General features: G+C 36.3%; 1 protein-coding gene and 1 long non-coding RNA gene across 5 annotated transcripts in view; both read right to left on the bottom strand.

Moving 5' to 3' along the window:
• adam12a (ADAM metallopeptidase domain 12a) overlaps positions 1 to 15,000 on the bottom strand; it is a 251,967-nt gene that overhangs the window by 189,165 nt on the left and 47,802 nt on the right. For all 4 annotated transcript variants that reach the window (XM_073918906.1, XM_073918907.1, XM_073918908.1 and 1 more), the window contains exon 2: positions 10,321 to 10,424. In XM_073918906.1, coding sequence (XP_073775007.1) covers positions 10,321 to 10,424 — 104 coding nt within the window. The remainder of the gene's footprint in view (positions 1 to 10,320; positions 10,425 to 15,000) is intronic.
• On the bottom strand, positions 3,083 to 9,212 carry LOC141376880 (uncharacterized). The gene is made up of 3 exons (XR_012388224.1): positions 6,981 to 9,212; positions 5,575 to 6,917; positions 3,083 to 4,160 (listed from the first exon to the last, which is right to left on the bottom strand). It is a non-coding gene; the product is annotated as an uncharacterized lncRNA (long non-coding RNA).

The following is a 15,000-nucleotide window of genomic DNA, read 5'->3' as shown; positions in this document are numbered from 1 at the left end:
TATATATATATATACATAAATAAAGATAAGTATAAACACATTTTGTGGCGACCCAGTGGCGCAGTAGGATTTTTTACTTCCTGTTGTGGTGGACGTGTGTTCAACATGCAATAAATGTGGATAAGACAAAGAAAGCACTTTTTGAAGGCAAGTTCCAGTATAAAACAATTTTTTGCATCACAGGTTATCTAGAGTTTCATGCAATTTCGGGTGTTTCATTTTTAACTTTCGACTTCTGTTGTAAGTTGATACCGCATGGCGAACAGAAAGAAAATCCTCTGCATTTCGTGACTCGGTGTTCCTTTAAGGTAAGGTTCCTTTTAAGGCTACACGGTAGAATTTTAATAAGAGTATAATCTTAATCATATTAAAATCGGAGTATTGGTGTCTTATGTAAATCTACAGCATCTATCTATCTACAGTACCTATCCATTTATCCATCCATCCATCCATCCATCCATAGTATCTATCTACAGTAACCATCTATCTATCCATGAATGAAGTCTAAGAATGAACTCAATAAGTTCAAGGTCACTTATACGGTATAATTTCACCCCCTGTAACTTTAAACACACTGCAGACCTGCTTCTTTTCTTCATGCTCTGTTTCACATTGACACACACAATCCATGACGGCACAGACCTTCTTCAACGTCTGGTGAAGTCGCGAACTATCAAGGGCATTACTCTGCCTTTCAGCATAAGCCCTCCAAGTTTAGCGTGTTTCCTCATTAAACGCAACGAAAGTGTATGCTTCGCGTTGTTGTGTCAGAATCCTTGTGAAATACAGTAATACTTTAGGACGCTTAGTTTAAGCAAATTTGATGAATGCGATCATGCATGTTGAATCTGAGGGGAGTCGCTCCAGTATGGAAGGCCGTTGGGGCCAAAACGTCTGCAGCGCGTTGTGTGTGTCTGTGTCTGTGTCAGGCTCGTTGAGGGGTGTCAAGGGTGGAGTGAGCGACGTATCTGAGTAGGGGCGAGAGGGGTGTGCAATGTATTTAACGACCGGTTTGCAAGAAATTATCATTCATTTGCGGGCATTTGGGAGTTTCTGTGCACTTGCGGGATACTCCTAGTCTTAGCAACTGGATGAATGTAAAGGAGGATTAAGCAAAATTGTTTCTACTCTATAATTAATGTTCTCAACTCACAGCAATAAAGCTTTACAATGAGTGCAAAAGTTTGTATTCTATAGTTTATTATTATAATTTTTCATTTTCCATATCTGCAATAGCTGTATTTTGGCATTTTTTTGCAGTCCACTTAGAATCCAACATGGAAATCAATGTTTTCTTTATTGGCATTGATTGTTTTGAAATTTAAATGTCATTAACATGCTTGTGTTTTGATTTCTGTAATAAATATGGCTGTCAAGCCAGGATCTTGATGGTTTATTGTGGGTATGTTGTTTACATGAAGAAATCTGTGTTTATAAGTTAAACAAAAATTCTATTAAACAATAATATTTTGAATTTAAATATTTTTTCTTGCGTTTACATTAATTTTACATTTAAATAGGCAAAATGACAAGTTTCAGTATTTTAAATTCGATTAATCGCGAATTATCAAGATACATTTTTTTTAAAACGGTGCGATTAATTAAGTTTTTTTTTTTATCTAATTTATATTTGATATATATATATATATATATATATATATATATATATATATATATATATATATATATATATATACATATATATATATATATATATACATATATACACACACACACACACACATATATATATATTTATATATATATGCCCCCGCCAGACCCTGAAATTGGTTGAATGGATTCAATAATGTCAAATCTCAGCTGTTCAGGAGAGTTCAGCCAAAAATGAGCCTATTAAAAAAAAGTTTAGTGTTCCTTTAAAAAGGCTGCAAATGCCATTTCATGTTGGCTTAAGTTGTGTTAATGATTTTATTCACAGAAGAATGAAGCTCCAACTGCTGCAATACAGAAAACCCCAAGTCCTCAGACTAACCGACAGCGAAAGAAAGCATCTTTCCAGCTCCGAGTGGGCTTTTGTATTGGATAAAATGAATCCGCCATTGTGTCGTGGGTCTATAGCTGTCAGGATTAGTTTTATGTTTCAATTCTCTCTGACATTAATTCTCTTCACGCTCTGCAAGTCTGAAAGTATTCAGATTTACTCCGAGGCTCTGAGGGAAAATGGATTTAAACCAGCCAGGCGTTGACAAAATACAGCAGAAATAAGCATGAATCATCTGTCTTACATGACGAGCTCCATGCATCATTGACTATGTGTGTTAATGCGTGGCAACAACCGTGACACATAGCACAAAGGTAGGAGATAATGAGAGAAATGTGTTTATGAGCAGGAATTTAAGCTGACCTGCATCTACATCCAAAGAAAATATGTTGCTTTATTGAACATAGTATGGACTTAACACTCACTGTGTTTGTTGGGAAACTGTATAACCACTTGGGACATGTTGGGAGTTTGTGGGTTCGTAGGAGTGCCTGTTCTCTACAACTTGCATTTATAAATCTCCCATGAACAGACTTTTGGGGGTTGACGCTCTTGTGGATGAAACTTGGTTACAAAACCGCTGCTAACAACTTTGACCTCCATAAATCTGAGGTAAGGCAAACAAATGAAGCAAATTTAACACCATTGCAAGAGTTCCTCGGAGAGGTCTTAAAGTTAAATCACTGCAAGAATGCAAAAACCACAAAGCAAGAAGTGTGAACAAAACATGATGGAGCTATACCAATGGTTTTCAGACGTGACTTGCATTGGCTTATATACTGCAGGTACTCATTCATGCCCTATTGTTCCAAAAATAAGTCATAATTAATTTATTTTTTGGATCAGGGATGTATTACTGAAAGATCATAATTATAAAATATTATCCCATCTGTTTTGTAACCATGGTAATTTCAGTCAGGACTTTATTTTGGACAAAAGCTATTACAGAGAATAATTTCTAAAGTGCGTTAATTTATCTTATTACACGTCTGTAATACTTGATTCTGATTGGTCAGTCTGGACATTCCAAGTTATGCTATTCCCAGATAACAACCGGTAATATCAATAGCTAGTTTTTTTGCTCTTTCTGCTGAGAATTTTGGTAAAAATCTGCAGATTTCTGCGGTATTATTTTGGGAGTATCATAACTAAAACCTTAATATATGAAATAAAAAGTATATTTTTAACTTTTATTAAATGTTTACAATGCAAATTCAATTGGATTCACTTTATTTAGAAAACAAAGCAAATCTCTCATATAATATCTCCACTAAAAGACAGAAAATATTACTGTACAAACTGCATTGCACATAAATCAGATGAACATTTTCATATTAGTCAATAATATTACTGTAGTTAGTTTAAAAACTAAATAAAAATAGATTTACACACATTTACTAAAGTTAATAAACAGAATTAATGATGGGCTAAAAATCTGCAGAAATCTGTGAAATTCTGCACGTGCAGATTCAGTGTGGGCCTACCAACAGCACAGGTACGTGTGAGTACTTTGAATCATCTTCACCATCAGGTAATATGCTCACATCCATATAAATCTTCAATCTAGACAAAAAAATTGTATTAAATAGGACACACATTAATTTGTGCAATACATTAAACTGGGTATAATCAGGTGCGCAATAAGGGGGTATGCAGTATAACCTGCCCAAGCACATACGGTTATCAACAAAAGAGTTTCTTTGGCCTGCCCATAGCATTTGCGTCACTTTGGCTCAGCCAGTGCTCAGAAAGCAAGAAGGTTTTAATGTCTCTTACACCTAGGCTCCTACAGTTTCGAATGAAATTATACAATTAAACAAGAATATAACTTTTCTGTTGTATATATCACTGTTATTTTGAAACTACATAATATAAATGTTTATTTTCACAACACCCACATTACACTGAAAAAAAAATTATTCATTGGATTTAATATTTTTTTAAGTTAAGTGGTTGCAACCAATTAATATGGGCTAATTATAAACAAATAAATAAAAAAAAAATTTCAACCTAATTTGTTAGTTTGAATTTAGCTTATATTAATTGCTTGCAACAATTTGCAATGAACCATTTTTTTTTAAAATTAGGACAAGCACATACTATGGGAGTCAGGTTAAGATTTGGAATTCACAATAATCCCAATCACTTCCCTTAATGCCTAGTTCACACTAGAGGATTTTAAGCCTGATTTGAGCCCGATTTGGAAGTTAACGAGCTCGCCGACAGATCGGGCTGTGATCGGGAAGAAATCTGCGGGTGCACGGCGCTCGTCGCTCTTTATGTGTGAACTACTGAACAACTTATCAACGAGGCTCGCTGACGCGTCGCCGACACCTCGCAGACGGAAATCCAACATTCAGCATGCTAAATATTCCAGAGCAGTCGGCCGACTCAACCCCATGTGTGGTCAGATGTAGTGACGAGCTGCAGCCAATGAGAGAGCATATCAGCATGAGCTGAATGCCTGTGTGTTCAGGAGCTCAACAGAAACATCTGTGATTGGTCAGAATGGGCATCGGTGCACTCGCTTCATTCTGTGTTAGCACAGACATGAGAGTAGGCTATATTAACAGTGGAACTAGATTTCTGTAACTATTAGAATTACCATACTGCTCATTCTGACCGTTCTCATATGAAACGCCATATTGTCACAACATATTTACATTCAAAGCTATTATTGAGATATTAAAATTAAGCTTTGAATGTCTGGCATCATATTTAATGACACGTTACCCTAAAAATATAATTTTTTATTTTTGGTAATACAGCCTATAAATATGTAGTTAAGATACTAAAACACTCAAAGGTCTTGGCTTTCATTTTCACTTTCAAACAGGAGCTATTTCACAGCACAGAATATGCTGTTTTGAAAGATATCTGAAGTAAATTGATGTTTTTGCCATCAGAAAGTTTTGTTTATGTTAGCAGGAAGTTGCCAGGCAAGAAAATGCACACATATTTAAAGTCACAGCGAAAAGTATCAGACATGCATGCAGTCATTTTGACCAATATGGTAATTAAAAGCAGAAATGCTCAGTTCTTTACTGTTTTGTAATAAATAAAAAAACAATGTCAGAAAGAAATACACTGATAGTTAGAAAACGGCAGGGTGTTAGTAATAAATATGTTAATAAATATGTTAGTTTTATTTCAAAGAGTTATAAAATTACAAAAATTTAAAACTCTCTGTGTATCTATCCACTGGAACCTGCAGATGAGTGATTAATCCGCTCATAAATCAGCTGATTTGACGATGTTTTTAAATGCTTTCTCCAAAGCTTGAAAAGCTGTCAGTGATGTCATCAGCACACAAGCAGCCAATAGTGTTCAGCTTTTTCTGATGACTCCTCCTTCAAAATTTAATTGGTTGTGGTTTGGTAGCTTGAATGAGCTGATGGGGAATGAGTTGTTGTCAGATCATGTGAATCGTTCCCTCTTGTGGATCGTTCACGGAGTGTTGCGTAGTGTGAACACCACAGAGATTAAAAGACACAAAGTCAAGTCATGTAGTGTGAACGGCACAGTGATCTACTGATGTTTAAAATCCTGTAGTGTATACTAGGCTTAAGGACTACAAATGTGTGAAATTCCTAATTTACCATACCACATCTTAAGTTAAACCCTAAGATGAGAAACTTTCGGCAATAAGCCCCCCTGAGCCCCAATCTCCATCACTCATTCATAATTCTCCAGCAAAGGAACTGGGAAGGGACTTGCATTACCAAATAATTAATGGCTTCCAACAATAACATCACCTCCCGTCTCAATTTTCTTCAAGACCACCTTGAGGATCCGAACAGGCATTGGTGGACTGGAGCAAAAGGAGGCGAAACAAAAGTTCAAAGTGTCAGAATCAATAATAAATGTCCCACAAAAACAAAACGCAGCTGAGAAGCATCATCCCAGGGTTGACAACTGCTGTTGGGAGGATTCAGGGATGCTCTCGTGCTGCTCCAGGAAACTTTACAGGAGAATATCATTATGTCAGTACATGGGAATATGCCAGCTGGGTCACCGAGATGAATAATGATCTGAAAACCAAATGTAAAGTTGGATCCTTGGCACAGCGGACAGCACTTCAGCCAAACTTCACATCCCAACAAATTCCCTCCTCTCTTTACTCTTAGATTTACTGCATCCTTTGACTTTATAACATATTAAAGGCAAAAAAGCTAAATATAAAAGACAAAAAGAAAACATTTAAGTCAGTAAAAAGTATGTATTTTTAATGACCAAACTAAAGAAATAAGTCATTCATTAACCCTCATGTTATTCCTAACCATTATGATGTAATTTTTCCACATGGAGGAGAAGATTTTAAGCCTATAAAGTTTACTCGTTCATGTATGCTACTCAGAGGCCTCTTAATCATCCAGATAACTATAAAATAATGCTCTTTATGGATAACGAAACTACAAAATAACGATATAACAGCTGTTACTGAGATGGTACCTTTTTAAAATGTACACTTTAGTAGTATCTACACTGCAAAAAATGCTTTTCATACCTAGACTTTTTGTGTTATGATATTCAGCGATTGTTCATCATAGATCGCTGGTTCTCCCACACTGTAAAAAAATGTCCATAATTTCAACGGTAAAAAAACTGTAAAAATGCTACAGTACAAATCCGTAACCTGGTTAACGGTATGTTTCCTTAATATATACGGCGAATAACCGTAAATTGACTTTCCCAGAATTCCCTGCATGGCACATCACTTTTTATGCATTTTGTTGACATTAATATGGATCTTTTTAGTTGTTTCCCATCAGTTATGTACATTAGAGATTTATGTTACATCTAATGTTGATAAACAATGTTTAGTTCATGACTTTAATTTTATACGCGTTACCATACTGGTGTTTAGTAGCTGTGTGAATGACACTGAGCACCTTCTATATGCTGATACTCTTTTCTGCTTGTGGGAAAAGTTGATTGTGATGAGCATTGGCTCATTATGTAACTTCCTCATCACCACCTGCATGTGGGTGTGCTAACGTGTCTGTGTAACAAAAGATGTGTAAATGTTGATTATGCAAAATACAGACATATTACCTCTATAAATTAATAAATACGGTAATTTACCGTAAAAATGAAAAAAAAAAAAATTACGGTTTGTACCGTGTTTTTAACGGTAAAGTACTGGCAACCACAGCTGCCGGTTTTTTACCATAAATTTTACGGATTTATTTTTTACAGTGTACACAATAACCATGGACTACACTTCCGCCTTCTCCTGGACTACATATTCATACATGCTCTCTGGTCACACTCACACATACTCACTCATCTAGACTGATTACACTCGCAACACCTGAGGACTATCAGAGACTGATTGCACTCACTACTTAAGCCACTCGTTCACCCATCCAGTTTGCAGAGTCTTGTTAATCTGTTGATGACATTACAACGCGTTCTCCTAGTCTTGTCTTCCCGTATCTTGATCTTAGCCTTGCTTATCCTTGTTATCCTGTTTAGCCGCCTGACCTATTGCCTGTTTATACGACTACGATTCTGGACTGCCTGTTTATGCCCGTTTGCACCTGATTTGACCATTGCTAGCCTGACGTTGAATAAACCTGCATATTGGATCTTACCCCCAGTTGTGTGTGTCATCCCCCGACGTTACATTTTGCTTGTTTCTAACCCAAATGTATAAAAATTGTGAAATCAAGAAGAATTTTATAGACAAGCAAAAATTAGTGTCTTGTTTTCAGAAATAAGATGTCGAATTTAAGCAAGCTTTTCTTTAAAACAAGCAAAATAATCAGCCAATGGGGTGAGCAAAATAATCTTGTGAAAATAAGAAATAAGATTATCTTGCTTACCCAATTGAAAGAATGTTTTGCTTGTTTCAAGTGTTCATATTTAGATAATTCTTGACTATGCAGGTTTGGCATGCTGTCCCGGTAGAAAACCCTGAGCTTCGAGAGCCCAAGGTTGACCACCTGGTCAATGAGCATTAGGAAGGACACAAGATCAGGTAGTTCTCAATAGCTTCCCAAGAAAAGACCGCCAACTGCGCCAGTGTGTACGTATTAGGTGCTTGTGAATTTAACTTGTGTTACAGGCCTTTAGACGGTGGGAGGAAACTGGAGTACCCAGGGAAAACCCAAGCGAACACGGGGAGAACATGCATAGCGCTAGCCACTGAGCCGCCGTGTCTGGCCCGATTCCTGTTAACCATATCTGGCCCGATTCTGTCTGTAGAGTCCAGGCCGCTTCTGGCAAGGACTCTCCAGTGTGGCAACAGAACGCGGCTTCAGCCTCCAGAACTAATTTAAAACTGTCACGAGAAGTCGACTTTCCGGGGCAAAGACACAGAATTTAATGAAAACTGCCTCTGCATCAGTCTTGATGCGTTTGATTACGCACAGGCAAACACCCAGTTCAGGTCGACGCAGGAGGAAGATATGAGGTAAGGCAGATAGGAGTAATGTTCATTTGTCAAATAAATAAATAAAAAAATTAGCATATATGCTCGTCGTGTAAGTTTATTATTAAAATATGAATGAAAAAAGCGATTAGAAAATATGCAAATTAATTGACGGTCAATAATAGGTTATGACGGAATTTTTACAACCCTCTCCGTCAAAATGACGGACAATGACAAAGTCTAACGCAACCTCTGGTTTGGGTCTAATATAAATCACAATGCACAATTCAACAAACTCATACTAGTTCAATGGCCTTTTCCACTTCATTATAATAGAGAATCCCCACACAAACACACACACAGATCCCTTGGTGGTCCGATGAACTCTTTATGATTGTTGCTCAAGCCTGCACACATGTAAAATCTGTCTGTAAAAGCTTTTATAAACTCCAGTAGAAAAACACGCGCACACACACACACACACACACACACTCCAAGTAAATACATTAACAAACAAAATTGGCTTAAAAGGAGCCCTGCAAGTCTTCATTTCATATATTGGTTGAGAAATGTTTTCCATTAAGGACAAAAGCAATGATTCCCCTCCAGAATGAAGTTTCCTCACAGGCACGTCTGTTCACCCTTTCCCAAACAGATCAAATGCTTCAAAAGAACCAAAATGTAATCAGAAGCTGAACTGAACAGGCTCAACTTTAAAAGTCAGCATTAATAAGATATGGTCTTGCTTCTTTTTTTTCTATATTATTATGCGTTTTGGCCATATCATTGATTGGATGGTTTTGGATTGCTATTGGTTGATCTCAATTGATTGACAGGTTGATCCCGCCTTGACATTATTAAACAATACTAATTTTTGCTTCCTTATTGTAACCTATTTGAGTGAAATGGTTTCTTGATAGAGAACAAATGTAGGGGGGGGGGGGGGGGGGGCTTCATTTTGGCCACACCATTGATTGGATGGTTGTGGTTTGCTATTGGCTGATTTCATTTGATTGACAAGTTGATCCCGCCTTTGTGCTATTAAACTATGATAGTTTTTGCTTCCTTATTGTGACATATTTAAGTGACATGGTTTCTGGATCAAGAACAAATGTAGGGTGGGGCTTCATTTTGTTCACTGGGGGTTGATTGGATGGTTCTGGTTTGCTATCGGCTGATCTCATTTGAATGACAGATTAATCCCGCCTTCGAGCTATTACACACTAATAGTTTATGCTTCATTATGGTGATATATTTAAGTGACATGGTTTCTGGATCAAGAACAAATGTAGGGCGGGGCTTGATTTCAGCACCATCATTGATTGGATGGTTGTGGTTTTGCTATTAGTTGATCTTAATTGATTGACAAGTTGATCCCGCCTTTGTGCTATTAAACAATGATAGTTTTTGCTTCCTTATTGTGACATATTTAAGTGACATGGTTTCTAGATCAAGAACAAATGTAGGGTGGGGCTTCATTTTGTTCACTGGGGATTGATTGGATGGTTCTGGTTTGCTATTGGCTGATCCCATTTGAATGACAGATTAATCCCGCCTTCGAGCTATTACACACTAATAGTTTATGCTTCATTATGGTGATATATTTAAGTGACATGGTTTCTGGATCAAGAACAAATGTAGGGCGGGGCTTGATTTTGGCACCATCATTGATTGTATGGTTGTGGTTTGCTATTGGTTGATCTCAATTGATTGACAGGTTGATCCCGCCTTCACATTATTAAACAATACAAATTTGGTTCCTTTGATATAGAACAAATGCAGGGCGGGGCTTCATTTTGGCCACACTATAGTTTGGATGGTTGTGGTTTGCTTTTGGCTGCTCGTATGTTAAGAATAAGGCCAATAATGGAGTTCTGATGTAAGCGCTATATTGAACTAGAACATTGAAAATGAAAACTTTTAGGATTTCCCAGTGACTTACCAGTGACTTGATGTGGCTAACTGGTCTCTGCTGTCCTCCAATGAGCAGGTACGGCTCAATCACCTCATAATGCTTAGAAGTGTTGTGATGATCTGGATAGGCAGCTGAAAAAATAAAAGACAAGAAAACATACTTGAGACCAGTCTAGACATTCAATGATTGACCAAATAACCCTGCTTAGCACTACACCATGAAAAAAAATGTAGACAAGCAAAATTAAATTGTCTTGTTTTACATTTACATTTAGTCATTTAGCAGACGCTTTTATCCTAAGCGACTTACAAATGAGGACAAGGAAGCAATTTACACAACTGTAAGAGCAACAATCTGTAAGAGCAATTTAGGTGTGTAAAGTGTAAGAAGCAAAGCATTAGTAATTTAAATTTATTTATTTATTATTTTTTTGAGTACAGTTAGTGGTGGAGCCACAGAGGCAATTGCACATTAGAAAGGAAAGTGGAGACTAAATAGTTGAGTTTTTAGTCTTTTCTTGAAGACAGCGAGTGACTCTGCCGTTCTGATGCAGTTAGGGAGTTCATTCCACCAACTGGGCAGATTGAGCGCGAGAGTTCAGGAAAGTGATTTCTTCCCTCTTTGTGATGGAACCACGAGGCGACGTTCATTCACAGAATGCAAGTTTCTGGAGGGCACATAAATCTGCAGAACTGAGAGCAGATAGAAAGGAGCGAAGCCAGAGGTCGCTTTGTAAGCAAACATCAGAGCTTTGAATTTGATGCGAGCAGCAACTGGCAGCCAGTGCAAACGGATGAGCAGCAGAGTGACATGTGCTCTTTTAGGTTCATTAAAGACCACTTGTGCTGCTGCGTTCTAAAGCAGCTGAAGAGGCTTGATAGAGTTGGCTGGAAGCCCGGCTAGTAGAGAGTTGCAATAGTCCATGGAGAGAACAAGAGCTTGAACAAGGAGTTGAGCTGCATGTTCAGATAGGAAGGGTTGGACTTTTCTGATGTTATAGAGTGCGAGTCTGCACGATCGAGCAGTTCTAGAAATGTGGTCAGAGAAGTTTAGTTGGTCATCAATCGTTACTCCAAGGCTTTTCACCATTTTGGATGCAGTAATGGTTGCCCCATCCATCTGTTTTCAGAAATTATATCTAAAAATTAAGTGAGTTTTTATTAAAACAAGCTAAAAAATCTGCCTATGGGGTGTGCAAAATAATATTATGTCAAAAGGAAAAACAAGTTTATTTTGCCTACACCACTGGCAGATTATTTAGCTTGTTTTAGGAAAAACTTACTTAATTTTGACACATCAATTCTACAAACAAGACCAGAAAATTTAAGAGTAATTAAAAGAATTGCAGGGCGTCACTGTGGCTCAGTGGGTAGCACAATCACCTCACAGCAAGAAGGTTGCTGGTTTGAGCCTCAGCTGGGTCAGTGGGTATTTCTGTGTGGAGTTTGCATGTTCTTCCCTGTTGGCGTGGGTCACCTCTGGGTGCTCCGCACAAGTCCAAAGAAATGCACTATAGGTGAATTGAATAAACTAAACTGGCCATAGTGTATGTGTGTGGATGCAAAAGTGTATGGGGGTTTCCCAGTACTAGGTTGCAACTGGAAGGGCATCCACTGCTCAAAATATTTGCTGGATAAGTTGGTGGTTCATTCCACTGTGGCGACCCCTGATTAATAAAGAGACTAAGCCGGAAAAAAAATGAATGAATAAATGACAAAGAAATGCATTTTTAGCCTGCTAACTTAAAATCCTTCTCTCCAGTCTGTGCTCAGTAGAGATCTCTTTTGTGTTTGCACGCTGTCACAGTGACGCCATGAACACAACATTGTTAATCAATGCTTTTAAACACTGGGTTTGCATGACGACAATCTCCCTGGAAACTGCAAGCATCTATTCCTGCACTGCTAAAAATGCTTTTCATACTAGTTTTTGTCTCGTTTCTAGTCCAAATATGCAAATACCTGAATCAAGAAGCATTTTCTAGACAAGCAAAACATATTTTCTTGTTGTCCCAAAGAATAGTAATTTTTCCTTAAAGCAAGCAAAATAATCTTGTTTTCATTTGGAAATTCTGTAAAGTTATTTCGCTTACCACATTTGCAAATAATTTTGCTTGCTTTAAAGAAAAACTCACTTAATTTTGAAATTATATTTCTAGGCAATGCAGTGGCGCAGTAGGTAGTGCTGTCGCCTTACAGCAAGAAGGTCGCTGGTTTGAACCTCGGCTCAGTTGGCGTTGGCCGCAGTACAAAGACATGCGGTACAGGTGAATTGGGTAGGCTAAACTGTCCGTAGTGTATGAGTGTATGTGTGTGGATGTTTCCCAGAGATGGGTTGGTGGTTCATTCCACTGTGGCGACCACGGATTAATAAAGGGACTAAGCCGACAAGAAAATGAAATGAATGAATGATATTTCTAAAAACAAGACTTTAACCCAATCCCAATTCAGTTTTTGTACCCCTACCCAGGGGGTTACTGGGGTCGAAATGGATAAAGGGCTTAACAATTTTATAGTGTGAGTTGTATCCAGTCTGACATAAAGCTACAAACAAGTTAATTTGGACAGAGTGATTAACTATGGTGTAGTCGTCAAGATACTGGAATTTCTAAATTCAATACCTTTCGAAATGTTGATATTCCATAGGCTACTATTTCTGATATAATAACAATTGCATCAAAAATAGTACAAAAAATAAAGATCTATATGCTAGAAATAAGTTAACTTCAAATGTCTTTAGAGGTATATATATATATATATATATATATACATACATACATATATACATATATAGTATTGATCACAGTATATATAGCAATGACAATAAAATGCTATATATATATAAATATACATACACACATACTGTATGTATATATATACATATATACATATATATACATATACATATATATATATATATATATATATATATATATATATATATATATATATATATATATATATATATATATATACATATATATATATATATACATATATATATATATATATATATATATATATATATATATATATATATATATATACATACAGTATATATAGTATTGATCACAGTATATATAGCAATGCCAATAAAATGCTATATATATATATATATATATATATATATATATATATATATATATATATATATATATATACATATACATATATATATATATATATATAAATATACATACAGACATATATATATATATATATATATATATATATATATATATATATATATATATATATATATATATATATATACATATACATATATATATATATATATATATATAAATATACATACAGACATATATATATATATATATATATATATATATATATATATATATATATATATATATATATATATATTTATTCCTATCACACAATAAAGTTAATTTTATATAAAATCATAGTGTAATCAACAATCTCTGGGCTTGCTGCATAACAAATACCAAAAATGTAACAATTTATAAAAAATTAATCACTTTCTGGCCATCGGATATTAGGCATGGACATATATACTATTATACATATATAATAGGCCCAGCCTGTTAATCGAAACCAATCATATTGTTGCTGTGTAAAATATATGCTGGAACAGTTGTTGGTTCATTCCGCTGTGGTGACCCCTAATAAATAAGAGACTAAGCCAAAGTAAAATGAATGAATGAATACTGAAGTCAAATCTGGAGTTAATCTAACAGAATAACGGTCCAAAATTAGTACAATAGACCCAAATTTATGTGTTAGGAAAAATATTATTCATTCATTCATTTTCTTGTCGGCTTAGTCCCTTTATTAATCCGGGGTCGCCACAGCGGAATGAACCGCCAACTTACCCAGCAATTTTTTACACAGCGGATGCCCTTCCAGCCGCAACCCATTTCTGGGAAATATCCACACACAGATTCACACACACACTCATACACTACGGACAATTTAGCCTACCCAATTCACCTGTACCACATGTGTTTGGACTGTGGGGGAAACCGGAGCACCCGGAGGAAACCCACGCGAAGGCAGGGAGAACATGCAAACTCCACACAGAAATGCCAACTGAGCCGAGGTTCGAACCAGCGGCACAGCGACCTTCTTGCAGTGAGGAGACAGCACTACCTACTGCGCCACTGCCTCGCCGGAAAAATATTACATTGAATATTAAATTAATTTTTGTAAATAAATAAATAAAATTCATTTTTGTCAAAGCTACAAACTAGCTTGAAATGCTCACACATTTACAGACCTCCCCAAATATGTTTAGGCTTTCCAATTAATCCACTATGCAATCACTCCTCACTCGACAGACATTGCAGATCCTGGCACCTGACTATTCCAGATACCATTCCTAAAACCATATATCGTGCACCCCTAATAGAAAGACAAATACAGCCAAAGCTGGAGTAATGATGCTGAAAATTGAGATTTGTCATCACAGAAGTAATTACGTTTTTCATCATGATAACATTTATTTTAAACTCTAATCATCTTTCACGGTCTTACTGCTTTTATTGCATTTTCAATCAAACAAACGGAGCCTAAAAAATAAGCTTAAGAAAAATGTCTCCTGAATCTCTCTCTCTCTCTCTCTCTTTTTCATAATATATTATTTTATCTCAACCTACAATTCATTTGATTTGCTTTCCCTGGTTAGTCGCATCTCTCTACAGTAGTTCTGGACCGGCGCCTGCATTTC

Source organism: Danio rerio, chromosome 12 (genome assembly GCF_049306965.1).
Source record: "Danio rerio strain Tuebingen ecotype United States chromosome 12, GRCz12tu, whole genome shotgun sequence".
Classification (NCBI taxonomy): Eukaryota; Metazoa; Chordata; class Actinopteri; order Cypriniformes; family Danionidae; genus Danio; species Danio rerio.
The sequence above is the reverse complement of the archived record's forward strand: the minus strand, read 5'-3'. Positions and strand labels throughout refer to the sequence as shown.